Genomic DNA, 19,846 nt, shown 5'->3' on the forward strand with positions numbered 1-19,846 from the left:
TTTACGAACCCCTAGTAATTTTTCAGATGTGTCTTGTAAATGCAATATCATTTTGACAATTTATTTCTGTGCCACTTAATCCTTCAGAATATGAAATGGCAGAAGACACGTGACGTTTCAGAATAATTGTCTCATTAGTTTATTTTTACTAATGTGAGTTTATTGCTGCTACCGCTGCTTAGGATAGAATAGCACTTGGAGCAGCTGTACCGTAGCCAGAAATGCTCGTGGGGCCTCAACTTTTGCTCCACTATCTTATTTATACCCCACAAAATTGTGCGCATGTATTTTTTCTAAAGACTGAAGAGTGCTTACATTTGTAACAATGATCAGTTGTGCAAGTCATTCTTCATTTTTTTTAAAGTCCAACTATAAAAATCTTGTTAAAATAGATAATTAATCCTGGTTGAAGGTATACCAAGAACTATAGGCTGAATGTCTCAAGAAAGCCAAATATAGCTGTAGAAAAATATTGACATAGTGTCATTCTCATGTGTACCAATGATCCTAACTTTTAAAATTCTCTTATAAGCAAATAATTATACTTAGCAAAAATCCTAAGACCAAGCCAGATTTCACTACTTTGATTATATCTCTTTTTATTTTCAGTTGAGTTTGAAAAAATCATCATTCTAGTACTTTCTAGCTTGTAAACTTTCTATGTAACTATTAGCTCAGTATTTTTTCCTTTGGCCGATCATTAATAATGGCAACAACTTTATTATCGATTAATTGTGATGCCACATGTGAAGTGGTTTTATATATAATAAATTCTATAATCCTTGTAACATTCATAACACATAGGTATTATTAGCCCCATTTACAAAAGAGAAAACTGAGGCTCAGAGATATTTAAACGTATGTCCCAAGTCCACATCTGTTAAGTGGCAGATCTGGGATCCAGATCTGGCTTTGTCTGACCTTATGGTCTGTGCTTTCCACATTTAAATCCTCTTTGACCATTTCTAGTTGAGTATCCAAAACTGCTCTGGCTGTGACTTGTCATTGGCCTGACCTTGCAAGGCCTGTGCAACCAGCTCCTGACTTCAGAATTCCTGACGCCTCCTCCAAAGCTGAGGCAGGAACCACAAGCCCACCCTGCACCCCAAAGTCTTTGTCAGCACCAGCTCTTCATCTGCAACCTGGCTGGCGGTGCCCTGTTACCCCTTATCCCTCCGCTCCCTTTACCAAAGTTTTACTGACTCAGGCCTTTGACAGGTTATAACAGATTTCCAAGGGATTTCTTCCTCCCCTGGAACAGCTGTTCTCTTTCTTTAATGCAAACTCATCTGTGTTGCTCCTCTCTCTAGATCTTGACCATTACCATTAACCTGCCTTGAGATATTTCTTCTGACTCTGAATCCTCTCCCTGTAACATCAATATCGATAATAGTTTCATTAAATGAATTTATGTCTAACAATACCAGACGATGGGTTTTGGTCAGATCTGTAATATAAATGTTTATATTTATATTATACAAATACAAACCCACCAAATATAGCAATAAAAATGCTTACCTCTAGTTGTTACGTCTATTATTTTATATTTTAAGCAATGGTAGGCTTTAAAATAGTTATAACCATCCCTTGAAGTATAACACATATAATCAAGAATATGCTAATTCAGGGGAAAGCAAGATCAAAATGCCAAATTTGGGGTTATTATTTAGTAATTAACTTAATAACTGTAATTCACTTAATCAAGACACCTTTTTTTTAAGCCTACCTGATGAATACTAGAAAGTTGGACTCTTTAATGAGGTATTTTGCTCTAAATCCAATGCATTCATCATATAAAAGTTTAAAATATTAAGTATTTAAGAATAAAAGTTAATAAACCCCACTGTCTAATGGCCAATAACATTCATGTCCTAAAAACATTGGTACTTGAAACATTCAGCAATTAAAAAGCTTTTGAGATACATCAGCTTAGGTAGGAATATACATTATTGCTCCTTAAAAAAAATTTACAATTATTTGTGCTTAATTGTTTGCACTGAATATCACTTGCAAAGCAGGTGCAGAAGTATAATATCATAAAGGGCTGTGCATTTTATTTTTGCTCCAGATTGTTACTTACAGGAGCCCAAAAACGTTACTTTGAAAAATTATCAATTTACTGTGACAGATATGCTGAACAAATTCCAGTAACCTTTGTGCTTGGTAAGTATAGGTCACACGCAGAATGCAGCCACACAGTTGTCTCCATTAGGATGACACCGATGACTCTGCATGGGAGTGTTTCCAAGCTGAGAGGCATGCCTGAAAAGCCACTGCTTGCAATAGAACCAGAATCATCCACAAAGCTTGCCTTCAGGGCTGCTTTCGCTAAATTAACACCAAACCAGTTTGAGGTAATAATTTGCTATTGGACAACCAAGCTTTCTCTTCACTAACTGTCCATTTCTGCTGTCACTATTTGACCCCTAACACCCACTTACTGGGTGCTATGGCATTGCCAGGCACAAAATCCTTATTTATTTATTTATTTATTTGGAGGGCAAAAATCATAAGATACGGATAACAACATATTTTTACACCCCAGTCCCTAAAAAAAGGCTGAAATTCTGCTAAAAGCATCAGTGTCAACAACTGCTGTAAGAAATTGCTTTACAGCTTTGTGTTATTTTACAGGGTTTTATGTGACTCTGGTAGTGAACCGGTGGTGGAACCAGTTTGTGAATCTGCCCTGGCCCGACAGGCTGATGTTTCTCATCTCCAGCAGTGTTCACGGGAGGGACGAGCATGGGCGTCTGCTCAGAAGGACCCTGATGCGCTACGTCAACCTCACGTCTCTGCTCATCTTCCGCTCTGTGAGCACCGCTGTGTACAAAAGGTTCCCCACCATGGACCATGTGGTTGAAGCAGGTATTGTGAATGGCTTTTCCCTCCATGGACTCCTCTCAACCTACATGGGAACCTTCAAAATTCCTCTGAAATTGTCCTTTATTTATTCATTCAAAAAACGTTTATTGATTACCTACTATGTGCCAAAAACAATCTTTTTTAAAAAAGATTTTATTTATTCATTTATGAGAGACATAGAAAGAGAGGCAGAGACACAGGCAGAGGGAGAAGCAGGCTCCCTGTGGGGAGCCTGATGTGGGACTCGATCCCAGGACCCTGGGGTCACGCCCTGAGCCACCCAGGGGCCCCAGAAACAGTCTTAAGAGGCAAAAATGAATAACACATAGTTACTGCTCTTGAGAAGTTTACCTGGGGGGGTGGGGAGGAAGGAGGGGAAGTGGTAAGCAGTCAATTTCAAATTAAGTGGCGGAGAGTCACTTTAGGTAAATATACTGTAATAATAATTAGCATATTTATTAGAACCATCTTTAATACTATCCAACCTTTTCTAGCACTGTATAGTTTATCCATTCTCATAAATATTATATTTGGACCTCAAAAAAAAAAAAAAGAAAACAACCCATGAGAAAGGTAGGAAATAGATTCAGAGAGGTTGAGACCTGCCCTGGATCAACAGCTAATTAATGGAAGAGCCAGAATTATAACTCAGGTTTGGAACTCCTAAGTCAACGCTTTTCCCAAAACATAAGCGGATTCTAGAAGGAACCAGCAATGTGGGTTTTCATCTAGGCAGTGTAGATCTTTTGCTTCTGTTACTCCTCAAAGTAGATGGAGTTGGGGGCACCTGGCTGGTGCAGCCTGTAGAGGATGCAACTCCCGATCACCGGGTTGTGAGTTCAAGCCCCAGGTTGGGTATGGAGATGACTTAAAAAAGGAAAATCTTAAAAAAAATAGATGCAATTGTTTTGCCTGGACTGATGGACACAGTATGCTGAGAATATATCATGTTGGAAGGGTGGCTCTCTCTGGTGTGTTAACATTTAGGATAGAAGCTGTTAAACCAGCCTTCAATGGGGTAAGGATTAAATGAGATCATCGTTGGAAGGCACTGAATAAAAACTGGTTGTTGTGCTGGGTTGTTGTTAGTAGATCTGAGAGTTTGCTGGATGTGTTCGTGAGCAGACAGGCAATATAAAATCTGCTTTTGCATTGAATACAGTCTCCTTTTCCCATATGTCCTTGAAAACAGATTTTGTTTTAAAGATTAGTATCAGGGGGCCTCTTTTGGAAGTTTTGGCTTGGCTTTGGCTTGATCTAGTTTTGCCTTCTTACGTAAACGATGTAGGTAGTGACTAAGAGCAGAGTAGGAGTTCAGATCCTTCCTCCACCACTTATAATCCACATGACCTATGTGAATTGGTTACCCTCTCCATGCTTCAGTTTCCTCATCCATAAAATGAACTGGTAATAATTTATAATACGGTAATAAAACATAATACACTCCTACACCTCACAGGCTTGTAGGGAGGACTAAATAAATTAACACCTGCATAGCGTTCAGAGCAGTACTTGGCACACAGCAGTAATGAAATCTTGTGGGTAATAATGAAATCATGCAGCACATGGGCATGATGTCACTTTTTGGTCACTTTAGAAGGCTCCTTTGATGTGACATCCCAGGTCTTCTTGATCTGCTGTGACCAGGAAGTTGTGAAAGTCAGGGTGGAAGTAAGGAAGGAGGAGAGTAGAAGATGGTGTTGGGGTACAGAAGAAGATGTGAGAAGCCAGCATGGTCCGAGGAGTAGGCCAAGGATTCAGATGAAGGGTACAAATAGCCCGGCAAACACACAGGTTTATTATGATGCAAAACCAGTAGAGACTTAAAAAAAAAAAATCATCCTGCCACTTCCAAATTTAAAAGCTGAATACTACTTCCGAATGACCTGGTTGGAAATGCCACTTGATAACTGAATTTTCTAATGTCCTGAACTTTCAAGTGCAGTAAAAATTTCCACCTCCGAAGGAAGTCCTAAAAACCAGCAGGAAGGGTTTGACCTGCTCCAAATTGATGAGTGAGAATGCAAGTTAATTTGGGTGAATAAAGGTGGTGTTTCTCTAGTGCTGACGCATCCCTGGGGAGAGGAGAGGGCATGCCGACGGGAATCAGGCTGCCAGGCCCAACTGCCCTTCCAGCATCACCTTCACACTCAAAGCGCAGAGGGAGGAAGCCAGGAAGGTGGGGATGCGGAGGATGCAGAGGATGGGGAGGATGGAGAGGATGGGAGGGTGGAGAGGATGGGAGGGTGGAGAGGATGGGGAGGGTGGAGAGGATGGGGATGGGGAGGATGGGGAGGATGGGGAGGATGGAGAGGGTGGGGAGGGTGCAGAGGCCTCGGGGCTCTGCTCAGAGCGGAGTTCCAAGAGGGCTAAGCTGTCCTCAGTTCTGCGGGGCCGGTGGGATGTCATTTCCTTGAGGCATACTTTTCATAATACCGAGGCTTATCCTTGTCAAACTTGTGCAAATGTCTGTTTTCTACTTGTGTTTACCCTGAGCCCCTTTCCAAGGCACTTGGAATATTGAACTACTGCTCTCCCCACCACCACCATCCCCGACCGTTGCAAGTGAATCTGGAAATGTTCACTCCTTGGGCATTTAAACCAGTGCGTCTCAAGGTTTCTGCAGACCCCAGGCCCCTTACATCTTGAAAAGCTTGAGTTGCTTTTTTTTTTTTTCCTAAGATTTTAAAATTTTATTCATGAGAGACACAGAGAGAGACGGCGGAGACCCAGGCAGAGGGAGAAGCAGGTTTCCTGTGGGGAGCCTGATGTGGGACTCGATCCCAGGACCCCGGGGTCACAACCTGAGCCCAAGACAGATGCCCAACGGCTGAACCACCTGGGTGCCCCAGGTTGTTTATTTAAAATGCGTCTTCCCGGGCCCTGGCTCACACCTGCTGGACCAGACCATTGGCTGTAAGGCCTGGGCCTTCTGCCTTTCAACCCGCTCCTGTGCCTGGGTTTACGCCCTGAAGGTGGAGGGCGCCAGGCTCCCCTGCGGAGCTTGATCAAACCCTTTCCGTCACCCCAGGGGTAAAGGCTTTGGCGTCCACCGGGAAAGTCAGTAGTAGTAGGCAAGGAGCATCAGGAAGGGGTGTAGACGGCAAGGTTTGGGCCCTGCGAGAAGTGGGAGGACAGCAGAGCGGCCGCGGACCCCAGGCCTGGGTGCTCCCGTGCACCCAGGACTGGGTCCCCCACTGCTCCCGGGCCATCCATCCCCAGGCCCCCGTCCCCACCTGGGGCCGTGCCCTTACAGCGGGGATGGACCGAGGCCCGCTGACACCTAGGCACCTGCTCCAGGCTCCTGCTCTGCGGCAGGGAGGAGAGCGTGGGCCGGGTCCTGCTGGGGACCCGAGGACCTACTCCAGGTCAGGTGACTCTCCGACATGCAATCGCCCTTCGGAGAAAGGATGGCTTCAAGGGCAGCCCGGGTGGCTCAGGGATGTAGCACCTGCCTTCAGTCCAGGGCCTAAACTTGGAGACCCGGGATCGAGTCCCGTGTCAGGCTCCCTGCATGGAGCCTGCTTCTCCCTCTGCCTGTGTCTCTGCCTCTCTCTCTCTCTCATGCATAAATAAAAAATTAAGAAAAAAAAAAGCAAAAGGACGGCTTCTCAAACCCCAAGGCACGGTAGCTAGTGTGGAAAATCGATACTGCTAAGTAAGGATGCAGATCGCAAGAGGTCAGGGATTGTGACTCAGTAGATCCCGGGTGGACACCTTGAGGCAGGGGGTCCCTGGACCACATTGAGAAACCGTGGCCTTTAAGGCAATGAGAATGTCCCTGTCCCCTGTAGGCCTCGCTTGGGAAGGGTCTGTGCCCCAAAGGTTCAGGACAGGCTGGGGGCGCTGAGGGAGGGCAGACAGAGCGAGGAACAGCAGCTCCTTCTGACAGGGTTGGCAGTCCCCTGGTGGGAACCAGATGGCTGGGTCACTCCCCTGCTGGTCCTTGAACTTGCCTTGCTTCTAAGTCGGACAGATGAGTTACAGTCGTCTGGATCATTCAAGGGACCAAATGCATGCTCTCGGGGTAGTATATATGCTTTGATGTTACAGGCTAAATTTCTCAAATTAGAGATTAAATAGTTTTGTTTCTGCTCAAATGAAAATAGAAATAACGATCTGGTGCAAAACGCGGCCTAGTGTGCTGAAAATTCCCTAAACTGGTCTCTTATCAGTTATTCGCCAGAGGAGCTGTAGCAGAAGCGTCTCTAACACTTCGCCTACTGGCTACAAAGCTGCCCTGGGAAATTCCAGGCATTCCAACCGCAGGCCCTGGGCCGTGTCCCTCGTCCTAAATCCAGTTGGGTGCACAATTCCGGACCTTCACCAATTCAAGCCATGGCCATAATTGGGTGTTTGCTTTACAGAGTGAGACTGAATCAAAACATTTTATCGGGTGTTTCACAGTGATCAGGGAAAAAAAAGGATTTCTCTTCAAAGTTACCCACGAGAAGCACAAAATCAGTAATGGGACATTACATTCCTTTCAAAGAAACATTACTAAAGCTGTCGCTAAGTGTGTCACGCGTGTGCTTATTCAACAAAGATCTGTGAGGGGGGCTCACATGCCAGGCACCGTGCGGAGCCCAGGAACACAGCTATCAGCGGGAATGGATGGGGTCCCTAAGTACATAGGGTCCCCTAATGGATGGGGATTTTATGAGTCAGTAAAAAATGCTACAAATCTTTTCTCACATGGATCATTTTCGGAGTCAGGCACAAATATATTTACAGCTGAACTTTGTATCCTTACATCGCATTTCTCTTTCTCTAAAATCATTTCCTTCCTTTTTTTGTTTAATATTTTATTTATTTATTTATTCGAGAGAGAGAGAGAGAGAGAGAGGCAGAGACACAGGCAGAGGGAGAAGCAGGCTCCATGCAGGGAGCCCGACGTAGGACTCAATCCCAGGACCCCAGGACCATGCCCTGGGCCGAAGGCAGACACTCAACCACTGAGCCACCCAGGGACCCCCTAAAAGCATTTCCTTCTGTGCCTGGTAGCCCATGAGAGTGATTAGGAAACAGTAAAATTTGGGGCACCTGAGTGGTTCAGTCAGTTAAATGTCTGACTCTTGATCTCAGCTTAGGTCTTGATGTCAGGGTCGTGAGTTCAAGCCCCACGTTGGACTCCAGAGTGGAGCCTACTCAAAAAGAGAGAGAGAGAGAACAGCACAATTTGAAGAAAGAGCAGTATTCAGTTTTCTTATAGCCCTGGAATCTGATCATGAAGTTCCTTGAGCTTCTTCTATAATGAGAGAGTCTGAAGAGATCCCATTGGGATTTTTAGCAACGCTTAGGGTTAACTGACATTAAAACAGTGGTCAAGTGGCCGTTGGGACCCAAGCTCTCCCTTTAGGTGATGCCCGGGCTGTAGGCCCCGCCGCCTCCTGAGGTCCTGTAACCCGCGATCCCCTTTCACTAAGTAGCCTCCCGTGGATGTGGCCCAGGAAGGCCTCCTGGCCTGTGCTCTGTGGCTCGAGGTCTTGGAGGCACGGTCCTCTCGGGCTCTGCAAAGGCTGCAGCCACTCTGCATGACGGAGGTGACGAGGGCACAGTAGTGTTCACGGCTGTGCCAGGGTTCCCCGTTGGCCAAGCTCTTATAGGCAGAGTCAGCTCCCCCCCTAGCCTCCCATCGTGTGCCCAGAGCAAGTAGAATGTTGTCCTGGGAGTGACACCTGACTCGCCCGCGCACACCTGTACACAGGAGAGGACGCGCTCGGCCGAACCAGACCTGCTTGCGTTAATGCCGGATGTGGGGTGGGGTGGTCTCAGCTGGTCAGGGTTTGAAATTTCCATGCAGTTCCAAAAGGTAAATCAAGGCATCCTCTCAACGTTTCTCAAAGTAGCACAGACTACATCCACGAGCCAAGGGTACTTTGAATTCCAACTGCACGTTCCTGGGCGATGGTGGAATCAGACTATCTGGGGCTTAGAACCTAAGATTCCTCATTTTAAACAACCCCCGGGAAGCGCTGCAGGGTGCCGGCCCAGGCCCAGAAGGCTAAAATGGCCAGCTCGCTGTGCAGTTCTGTGCACTGGGGCAGATGTTCCTAAATTTTGTTGCAAGTTGAAATCACTGGGGATCTTTGAGAACTACTGATGTCCGGCTCCCACCCCAGGCACTGGGAATCCACAGGGGTTGGACACAACCTGGGCACCAGGAGTTTTAAAAGCTCCCCCGACCACTCTGATGGACAGCGGAGTCTAGGAACCACTGGACCGGACCCATCTATTAACTCCTCCAACCTCATCTCGGGGCAAATGAAACTCTGGGGCCAGGTGGGGGTTAAGAGCAGGGGTTGGGGGATGCTTCCTGTGTCACATGTAGAAGGCAGGGGCCAGGGCTATGGCACAGTTGAGGTGTCGTACCTGTCTCGGGGAACTGGAGGAGGCTCTCCGCCTCTGCTCAGCATGGCTATCCCAGAAACTGATTTTGCTCAGCCATATCCTATTTCGAGCTTTTCAGACTGTGGATTGTACCTCATTAGTGGGTTCTTAAGTCATATTAATGGCTTGCAACCAGCATAGACTAGAACAGAACCAATCAGAAAATATCAGAGAGAGCACCAGGTGGGAGAACCAATAATTGTTCTGGGAACCACGTGTATCTTATTGTGGTTCATGGTAAAAAAAAAAAAAAAAAAAGCTTGACATACTGCTCTGCGCGGTGCTTCCATAATGTGATTCCATCTCTCTCCCTCAATCTCTCGTACCTCCTTTTGATTTTTCCTGGGGACAAGGATTTCTAAGCCTCTACCACTGAGTTCAAAGGGGAGCAGTACTTGAATCTGGTGGCTTCATTCCATTCATTTTGAAAGTACAGGACAGAAAAAAAAAAAAATAAAGTACAGGACAGAGATGAAAATGAGCCAAGAGCATTGCACTCTTCCTGGAAAAGTCACATCTCAGAGAAGGGCTCAGATGCTGAACGCACAACTTTCTCTTTCAGAAAGAACTGGCAATAAACCCATTCTGCCTGCAAGTTCTGAGATACAGAGCTTTTAGTTCCTCGGCCGATAGAGTCTCATTTGCACACTCAGCTTCCATGGAGGCAAAAGAGACCCACCTGTGCAGCAGACAAAATCTATAAAGACTGAAATATTGTTTATCAGTGCACTTCATTATGCCTTTGGCTTGAGGGCAATAACATTTTGCCTTAACGCAGCAGGACCTGCTCCATCCAATCACAGTGCAAGTCACAAGTAAAAACGTGTGTGTGTGTGTGTGCGCGCGCGCGCGTGTGCTTGTTTTACTCTGATTTGAAATATTAAGGGGGTTTCTTGGGATAAGCAGGATGTAAATTGCTGAGCGGGGCCAAACTCAGAGAGCAAGAGAAGCTCTGGGCAGATGTAACAGCAGGCTCAAATAGCAAGGTCTGGGGTGTGGGTAGGGCCCAAGGGAGCATGGCTTCAAGGCCGTCGTGTCAAGGTCCCAGGGTTGTGTGAGGACCTGCCACCTGACGGTGCCACCAAACTGTGGCGAATCCGTGCCGGGGGCTCACCTAGTCCTAGAGATGAGGATAATGACCCTGTTCTGAAGATCATCCCTCTGGTTACAGTGGCCTCAAGTACTGATAAGGAGAGCATTCCATTTCCATTTCCATTTCCATTTCCATTTCCATTCCATTCCATAACAAACAAGCACGGCGTTCCATGGCAACTGATTTAACCAAGCATCTATAGGTTTCCTTGTAGTTGACCAATGACTTGATCTCCAAAGACAGGGTTAGTTCAGATAATGTGTGTGACCCCCACACACACATTGGGGCGGGGGGTCACAGCAAAAATCACCATGTCCGTGCACTCTTGGAGGACACATCAAAGTCTGGTTTGTCACGCGTCCTTCGCAGAGCCTAGCAAAGTACTCACACCTCCAGGCTAAAAATCATCAGCTTTCCTTGCTCCACACGGCCCCTTCCAAGTGGTGGGTGTGCTACCTGGGAAAGCGCTGACCCTGGCTTTAGTGCACACCCTGGGTAACCCCTCAGTCTGCATATTTGCGTTCTACTAAGAAGCCAAGAAAGAGCTTGCCAGCACAATATGATCCCTCCTCCTGAATAAAAAATAACCAGAGGTAAATTTATTCTTTGGTTAGAGGACAGAGATTGCAGCCAGTATAGAAATGGGGTAATTTTTGGAAACTGCGGTATAAATCCCAAAAATATAACCGCCAGCCAATTGATATGAAATGTCTGAAAATAGGCCTCCAGGTAAAGGTTGAACTACTGCCATGAATCTTTAAGTACAGAACCAAGACAGGTCATGTCTTTTTTTTTTTAATGAGAGGGGTTTTTTTTTTTTAATTTTTTAAATCTTATTTATTTATTCATGAGAGACACAGAGAGAGGCAGAGACACAGGCAGAGGGAGAAGCAGGCTCCACGCAGGGAGCCCGATGTGGGACTCAATCCCGGGATTCCAGGATCACGCCCTGAGCCAAAGGCAGGTGCTTAACCACCGAGCCACCCAGGTGTCCCAGGTCAGGTCTGTTAACTTCTTGTAAGAGGCCTCATCGTGCTCTGTAAGTCTTGAAAAAGAAAGAGAGAAAAAGAAATAAAGCAGATAATCTGGATCATGCAACCACTTTGAGATGCACTGAGAAATGAGAAGAGAGGATCGGGGTTCGTTGTTGTTCTTGCCAACCAGAGAAGCCCAACTCCCCGGCCGTGCGCAGGACCCTTCGAGGCTAATATAAATAACCTGAGCATTATCTAAAATGGTAAATAGTGGTTTTGTAGTTGATACTCTGTGTGCTTCACATACTGAATAAAGAGAGCCTTCCTGGGGCGGGCAGTGATTCTCAAACCTTGCCGTGTGTCCGAATTGCCCGCAGAGCGTGGCACACGTGTCACTGCCTGGCCCAACTCCACTGGATCACTCAGGACGAGTCCAACGACTGCTGACCCCCGGACTCACTCCAGACCCACTGAGTCAGAATCTCTGGGGACGAGGCCAAGGTATTTTCGAAAAGCACCCACAGGAGACGCTGAGGTGCAGGCCTTCGCTGAGAACCCCAGCCCCACTGGGTCTGGCTCAGTAGGTGAGGGTGGCGCCTAGCCCTCTCTCCATGTCATGCGGGTCACACGAGACTCAGGGACCCGTACGGGGGACCTTGTTCTCAAAAACACTGGCCTAGATCTAGGATCCCCAAAGCTCCATGAATCGGTGACTCTCAAAATGAGCTCGTCTCACTCCTCCTGTAACTCTGTTTCCGTTATGGTAGCGCCTGTGAAATTAAGCTCAGTCTACGTGGCGAGAAGGGGGGATACTTAAAGCAGAATAATTAGATCCGGAAACTGATGGCAGGTAGTTAAGGATATAAACTGTGTGACATCGGGTCACAAGTTGATTTTCATCGGAATGTGTTAGAATTGGGGCCCCTGGGTGGCTCAGTCAGTTAAGCGTTTGCCTTTGGCTCAGGCCGTGATCCCAGGGTCGCAGGATCCAGCCCCCAGCCCAGCTCCCCACTCAGCGGGGAGTCTGTTTCTCCACCTCTGACCCTCCCCCTTCCCTCTTCTGGTGCGCTCTCTCTCTCTCTCTCTCTCTCTTTCTCTCACAATCTCTGTCTCTCTCAAACCAACAAAATCTTTAAAAAACCAAATAAAAATGAATGTGTTAGAACATCATAATAATCAAATTCCCAATACTCAAAAGTTAATTCAAAATTAACGTCTAACCTCAGTTTTAGAAAAAAAAAAGCTTTAGTTCAGAAAACATGTATTAAATTACAGGTATTAAATCATAATTAATATTGCAAAGTCCACCGAAATGGTCAAGGGAATAGGTACAAGGGTCATCATGGCATCGTTATTTTTAACAGCAAAAAAATTAAAAACAAATGTCTATTCAAAAGAGGACTATGTACATAAAAAATTGTATATGATTAACTAAGAGGCAGGCATTGGGAACAATGGTGCTGCTCTGTGTGTATTAACAAAAAAGGGTCTCCAAGATACAACCAGAAAATAGGAACAATGTCAGATCCATATGTGGTATAAAGTCACTTGTGCTCCTAAAACTTAAGCCCGTGTGATGTTTCCCCTGAAAGATACGCAGGAAACTGGTCTCAGTGATTCCTTCAGGGAGGAAAACGTGTGGCTGGGAAAATGAGACTGACTTTTCTTATTATTATTCTTTTGGATTTCTATACCATTTGAATGATTCAATCAAACTTTAAAAAAAATAAAATAGGGGCAGCCCGGGTGGCTCAGCGGTTTGGTGCCACCTTCAGCCTGGGGCGTGATCTTGGAGACCTGGGATCAAGTCCCGCGTCGGGCTTCCTGCATGGAGCCTGCTTCTCTCTCTCTCTGCATGTCTCTCACGAATAAATTTTAAAAATCTTAAATAAATAAATAAAAATAGTCCAGTGTAAACCGCAAAGGTTTAAAGTACATACTCGAGGAGCTCCTGAGGGGCTCAATGGGTTAAGTATCAGCCCCTGATCTTGGCTCAGGTCGTGACCTCAGGGTAGGGGGACCCCACCTGGGGAGTCTGCTTGAGACCCTCTCTCTGTCCCTCTGCCCCTTCCCCCCAAAAAAACTTAATTTTCTAAAAGTACGTATTTGTGTGAACAAGCCTTGGCACATAGTAGATGCTCAGTAAATGTCAATTAAATGAACCTGCTGCTCTCTTTCTCCTGCCCCCCGGTTCCCATCTCTTCTCTGCCGTGGCGTGCAGCTTGGGAGGTGGGGTGAGCAGTTAACGTGGTAGCGGGGGGCCTACCGAGGACTGAGTCTGTGCTGAGTGAGGGTCCCCACTGGGCCTGGTCCGTGGCATCCCGGGGAGGCAGAGGTCATCATCTCTCTTTCCCACCTGGGACACCCACGACCGGTCACCCCAGGCTCAGACAAGCCAGGTCATATGCACCCCCCCACACACACACACACAAGGATTGTAACGCTTCATCCTGCCATGACTTGCTGCGGGCACCGTGCACTTTGCATGCGCTTCGCCCTTCCAGATGCTCTTGGCAGGAGAAAACTTTATGTAGGACATCGCTATGATGTCAGGTGACAGGGGCCCTGTTGGCGGAGCTTTGAAAGGGAGAAACCCCCAGGGAAGGAGGAGAGAGCATACGGGAGGCTCCACGGGACCCGCCGAGCCAGGACCCAGAAGGGAGTGAGGGTTGGGAGAAGTACGTGATCCGTGCTTTCCGCGCTACACTCAGTGCTTTGCATTTAGTGCAAACTTATTAGAGTTTGCACTAAATGCAAAGGTGACACCTTTTGTTCTTTGAATCCTAATATTTCTAAGTATTCTTTCTCTCAATTTTAGATGAATCAACCCGAACCTAAAAAGGAAACCTTCCCCAGATGTTATTTTTTTTAAGATTATTTATTTATTTATTCATGAGAGACCCAGAGAGAGAGAGGCAGAGACACAGGCAGAGGGAGAAGCAGGCTCCATGCAGGGAGCACGATGCGGGACTCGATCCCGGGACCCCAGGATAGTGATCTGAGCCAAAGGCGGATGCCCACCCACTAGGGCCCCTGGGTGTCCCTCCCCAGATGTTCTAGTCCCCATTTAATGTCAGCTTACTTCCTCCTGGCCACCCTATGAGGGATTGCCAACAGGCCTTGCCTTATGTATTACTGTTACCTAACTTGCATGTGCACCCCCACACACGTTCCTTATCTCTAATACAAGTATAAGCTACTTAATAAAAAATAAATTTATTATTAAAAAAACAAGTATAAGCTACTTGAGGGCAACAACCTTCATTTTATCTATTTTTTTTTCATTTTATCTATTTTTTTTTCATTTTATCTATTTTTAATTGACCCCCACTGTATGCTCATGTAGCAACCCCGAAAATACGCATGGCATCAGTGCTAAACTCATTCTGCATAATTGCGCTACTCTTATTTTGTGCTCAAGGGTTTATGACAGCTGATGAAAGAAAATTATTTGACCATCTCAAATCTCCTCACCTGAAATATTGGGTCCCATTCATCTGGTTTGGAAATCTTGCAGCTAAAGCCCGGAAGGAGGGTAGAATCAGAGACAGCGTTGATCTGCAATCGTTGATGACTGTGAGTATGTCGCAAGACATCGGTATAAGATGCCAGTCAGACACCGACAGGGGTCTGGACATCACAGGTCAGACAGGACAAGTCTGCTTCGTCCATTTCTGGTTCCAAAGGAACCGGGAAGACGGGGCTAGTATCAGAACCCTCAACGTGCGGAACAGGGATGATGCACAGGTTTGAAGTCAGGTGGACCGGTAGTGGTTGCGTAGGACCTCTGGCCAAACGGAATCAGCCTCGTACGAGGCTCTGTAGGAAAGTGTCCCTTCACTGATTAGCAGGAGCTGCCAGGAGTTCGGAACGATCTGGTGCCCACACGGCCTAGTCACCATCCCTGGCTCTCAGGTCCTGGAATAAAACTCTGGAGTAAAGATAAACCCCCCCGGTCAGCTCTCCCCATCTGGAATTTCCTGAGGTAAAGCCAACTTGTCAGGTACGCCAGGAAACAAGATTATGGTTTCATTAAACGAAATAACCCCTGAGTTCATCTGAGAAACACATTTATGGAAGGGCCGGAAAGATATGTCGTATCTTTCAAGGCATCGAGGAGGACTTGAAAAAATCCAATTTTCAAACGTTTGATACGTGACAACCTCCTGCCTGAACTAGGCCAAGGGAGCGAATCACAGAAAAACAACGCCCGATCTAGCGTGAACTCTCTTGCCCAGTCTTGCGTAGTAACTTAGGCGCGACGAAGGAAGAATCAATGGGTTCGAGTCCTTTCTGCTCCCAACAGAGAAATTTCCTATCAATATAAGGGTTGTCTCAAGAATAACAGTAAGTCCTCATTTTGGGGGGTGGGTGCAGGATGTAAAACTTTTTTTTCTAAAATCTATAGCAAGCGTGTTTTCCAAAGAAGTAGAGAAACAAACAAAAGTGGGCTCTCCACAAAAATGTACCAAAATGGGTAGAAATGACTTATTTAACCTATTAACCCGAGCCTTCCCATCACAACCTGGGGCCAGTATACACGTTGGAAATTGTGGCTTTAGCAGAGTAGGGGATAGTTCCATAAAGTCCAGATTTACTTTAATATTTTAAAAAATGTCCAACCGTCGTCAACCTTTTTTGCGTTGCTGAAGATGCTGATTGTCATTTTCCGAATTTTGCCCCTGGACTCGCCTTCAGAACCGACTACCAGCCTTCCAGAGTCTGTCTCTGCCTCTCCACAGACAAATTCATAGAAGACACGGTGACAAACCCCAGGAAGAATTCACTGGCACCCCCATCATTTTAGTAAACCGTGTTTTATCTGTTTCTGGCGTAGGAGATGAACAAATACCGCTCTTGGTGCAGCCTTTTATTTGGCTACGACTGGGTCGGGATTCCACTGGTTTACACCCAGGTATCACACACCTTGCACGTGGTTCTCCTTGCTACCTGTGCACCCGGGTGCCTGGGGGGCCAGGCCCTCACTCGGGCTTGTCTCCACTGCAGGTTGTCACGCTGGCCGTCTACACGTTCTTCTTCGCCTGCTTGATCGGACGCCAGTTTCTGGATCCCACCAAAGGCTACGCGGGGCACGACTTGGATCTTTACATTCCAATCTTCACCCTCCTACAGTTCTTCTTCTACGCAGGATGGCTCAAGGTAGGTAGGCCATGGTCTTGGTGCCCAAGGCCCGGTCCGCAACCTCCATCAGGCTCTACACTCGGCGACGGGCCTTGGCCGAGTCACTCTGCATGAGCTGGTCACAGGTAGAGGTAACAGTTAAGCGCCCAGGGAGGTCATTACTGTTAAACTAGGGATTCAAGAGCCGTGGTGAGCGCCGTGTTACAGCATGAAGCCAAGAGATTGCAAGAACACACTTTTATGGCCACTGATGTTTTAAGTCCTTGTGTGCTTGCGTGAGGATTAAAATAATGTAATTAAAGTAATAACTGTAACTGCCTTGATATTTTATGCCACAATAGGCAACGAGGCAGAGTAAAAGGGAGAGACTAAGATGCGTTGGGGGGCGCCTGAGGAGGCTCAGTCAGTGAAGCAGCCGCCTTCGGCTCAGGTCATGATCCCGGGGTCCTGGGATCGAGCCCTGCATCAGGTTCCTGCTCTGTCTCTCAAATAAATAAAATCTTAAAAAAAAAATAAGCCTTGTATATTAGACTTAAGCATTAGTATTATATTATTGTTTTTTCAAGATTTTATTTATTTATTTATTTGAGAGAGAGACAGGGAGAGAGAGACAGAGATCACAAGCTGGGGGGCTGGGGGCAGCCGAGGCAGACGTCCCGTTGAGCAGGGAGCCCGACGTGGGGCTCGATCCTGGGACCCTGGGATCCTGACCTGAGCCTGAGGCCGCCGTTCACCCGACTGAGCCCCCTGCCCCAGGCGCCCCGTATTATATTATTATCTTGGTTCTGCTTAACTCTGAGGTTAGCTACGAGTCTCTGAAATCCCACCAGCTGTGTCACATTAAATGCAACCCACTTTCAAAACCAGAACTGAGACTCCGAAGATGATTCATCAGAATCAAAACCAGAAACACCAGGATTTCTGACGACATTTGGTTTGCCGGGAAATGAAAAACAGGTCAGAGCACAAGAAGGACAGGTCCCCAGCATCTCCAGGTGCCCCCCACCCCTCCCTGGGTGCCCCAAAACCTGAGTCCTCCATCGCTTCTGTGAACTTCCTAAAGAGAAGTGCACACACGCCAAGACAAGGGCTCCATGAAGGTAATCAAAATCTAATGACAGTTTGAGGATGACTTGAAAAAAATCCAATTTTCAAACGTTTGACCTTCCAGCCAGCCACATGGGGCTGTGCTCTGGGGCGGCCTTCCAGGCTGTGGCAAAATTCTCCACAACATTGTCTTGACTTTCATCGGTTTGACTCTTAACCAAGAAAAGTAAACATGTTGGCCTTTCAAGAAGCTTTTAAGGGACGTCCTTTATAAATGGCAAAGACATTGGCAGCCGGTGACGGTGATTCTCGATTATTTTTACCCACTTAAGACAGAGAAATAGCAAGAGAGACTAATAGCTCTCATCTCCCATTAGAGGGAAAAAACTAGACTCTAGCCTTATAAACAGAAAATCACCACGCTGGCCAAATGCTCAATATTTCTGGTCATTCATGGTCTTGTCCCCTGAGTTGAGCTCTAAAATATTAACATTATTTTTCTTTATAAAATATTTTGAAAGGGAAAATATGAAAATACAATCTTAGCTCCTTTAAGAGATAGACGACCCTAAAAGGAGAGTATTTTCCCACCCGGCGGATTATCTCTCACTTTCCAAGCAACTATTCTATCTTGCCCATTCTAATATTTACAAATTTTTTTTCAAAGTGTAAAAGAACCATTTTAATATTATAAACAGTATATTAGTTATTTGCTGGAAATGAGAGCGTCCAAGAAAGTGAAGGATATTTTTTCAGAGAGTCCATCCAGAAATGTATCACTTGGGGAGGTAAGTATAGACTCTAATCCTATATGCAGGACTGACCCCATCAAAGTGAAATCCTGGATATCACAAAAATATTTTTAGGGCCTATCCAGTGGCCCATTTAAGGAAAAACCCCAGGCAAGAAAGGGTGGCTAGGCCCTGGACGTTACAGTGAAGGGCTTGGATGTGGACAAGCTGTGAGGCTGCCTTGCCCGGGACTCAGGGTCTGCCCAGGTTTGTCCCTTAGACTAAGGGAGATGCACCTCTCCACGGGGGTGCTCCTCAACTCCAGCCTCGCACTCAAGCCTCCTGGAGCTTCACCCAGTAAATCAGAATCTCTGAGGGAGGGACCGCACACTTTTAAAGCTCCCCAGGTGATTTGGTTCTTCATCCAAGGTTGAGAGCAACTGCTCTAAGTGGTTAGTGGTTAGACTTAAATCCTAAAAATTAAATATGTAGACTTTCTACCACAAAGCCTGAGAATATAGAAACTCAAGCAATCAATGGCGTCCTTATTTTGTACACTTGTTTTTCCCATCTAGACCCAATGTAAAATCTTGCTCTCTTTCTCTCTCTCACACACACACAAAATAATTAAAATCAAAGGGATTATTTACTTTTTAAAAGATTTATTTATTTGAGAGAGAGAGAGAGAGGGAGGGAGGGAGACTGTGAGCAGTGGGGAGGGACAGAAGGACTTCGAGGGAGAGAGAGAATCCTAAGCAGACTCTGTGCTGAGCGCAGAGCCCCATGTGGGGCCCGATCTCATGACCACAAGATCATGACCTGAGCCGAAACCAAGAGTCGATGCTCAACCAGCTGAGCCCAGGCACCCCTCAAAGGGATTATTTCAAAAGGAGAATAACAGGGGAGTCCTATTTGGCATATAAATCTCTCAACAAGGCTACCCAATTCCAGAACGTGGTAAGCTCGTGTCCTGTTGATCAACTATTAGAAAATATGTGGAAAAAATGCGCTAAGAAGCTACCTTAAAAAAATAATAAATTAATTAAATTAAATTTAAAAAAAAAGAAGCTACCTAAGCTTTTCCCAGTGGGAAAACTGACTCACCAGACAATAGCAAACCCTTTAGCGTAGAACAAAGTGAGGCAAACTCCAGCTTTGTGACTCTCTAGCTCTCCGACTCCTGCATTTCGTGGTTACATCCAGGAATTGTGGATAAGCCTTGTATTATTTTCTTTAATCGCGCTTTAACTCTTTCTTCGCTGTCGTACATTCCCCGTGGTCGCATTTCGGCTCATCCCCTGGGTGCTTGTAGTTTCCCGAAGATCGCAGGCCCGGAGCCTGGACATGCCCAGCACCTTGCACCTTGTCATGCCCCTTAGCCCGCACCGGTTCGATTTGAACCTGAACGTCACTTGCTGGGCTCTAATGGCACAGGGCTTCCCCTGGAGGGGGTCTGTATGCCAGACCTACGGGAGAGCAGGCCCCGGCAGGTGCCTCACTGGAGCCTGAGCCTAGGGCCTCGCCTGCGGATAAGCATCCGTGTCCGTGGGGTAACCCACTCCCCCCTGGGCTCACATTATGAACGTGGCAAAGGGCACCACCTT

The 19,846-nt window shown here is 46.4% G+C and overlaps 1 protein-coding gene across 5 annotated transcripts in view; it reads left to right on the top strand.

Moving 5' to 3' along the window:
* BEST3 (bestrophin 3) overlaps positions 1 to 19,846 on the top strand; it is a 38,607-nt gene that overhangs the window by 2,950 nt on the left and 15,811 nt on the right. For 2 of the 5 annotated variants that reach the window (XM_041754012.1, XM_041754017.1), the window contains exons 3-7: positions 2,069 to 2,163; positions 2,635 to 2,868; positions 14,744 to 14,898; positions 16,160 to 16,237; positions 16,330 to 16,482. In XM_041754012.1, the coding sequence (XP_041609946.1) occupies positions 2,069 to 2,163; positions 2,635 to 2,868; positions 14,744 to 14,898; positions 16,160 to 16,237; positions 16,330 to 16,482 (715 nt within the window). The remainder of the gene's footprint in view (positions 1 to 2,068; positions 2,164 to 2,634; positions 2,869 to 14,743; positions 14,899 to 16,159; positions 16,238 to 16,329; positions 16,483 to 19,846) is intronic. The other 3 variants (XM_041754014.1, XM_041754015.1, XM_041754013.1) reach the window with 2 other exon arrangements.

Source organism: Vulpes lagopus, chromosome 5 (genome assembly GCF_018345385.1).
Source record: "Vulpes lagopus strain Blue_001 chromosome 5, ASM1834538v1, whole genome shotgun sequence".
Classification (NCBI taxonomy): Eukaryota; Metazoa; Chordata; class Mammalia; order Carnivora; family Canidae; genus Vulpes; species Vulpes lagopus.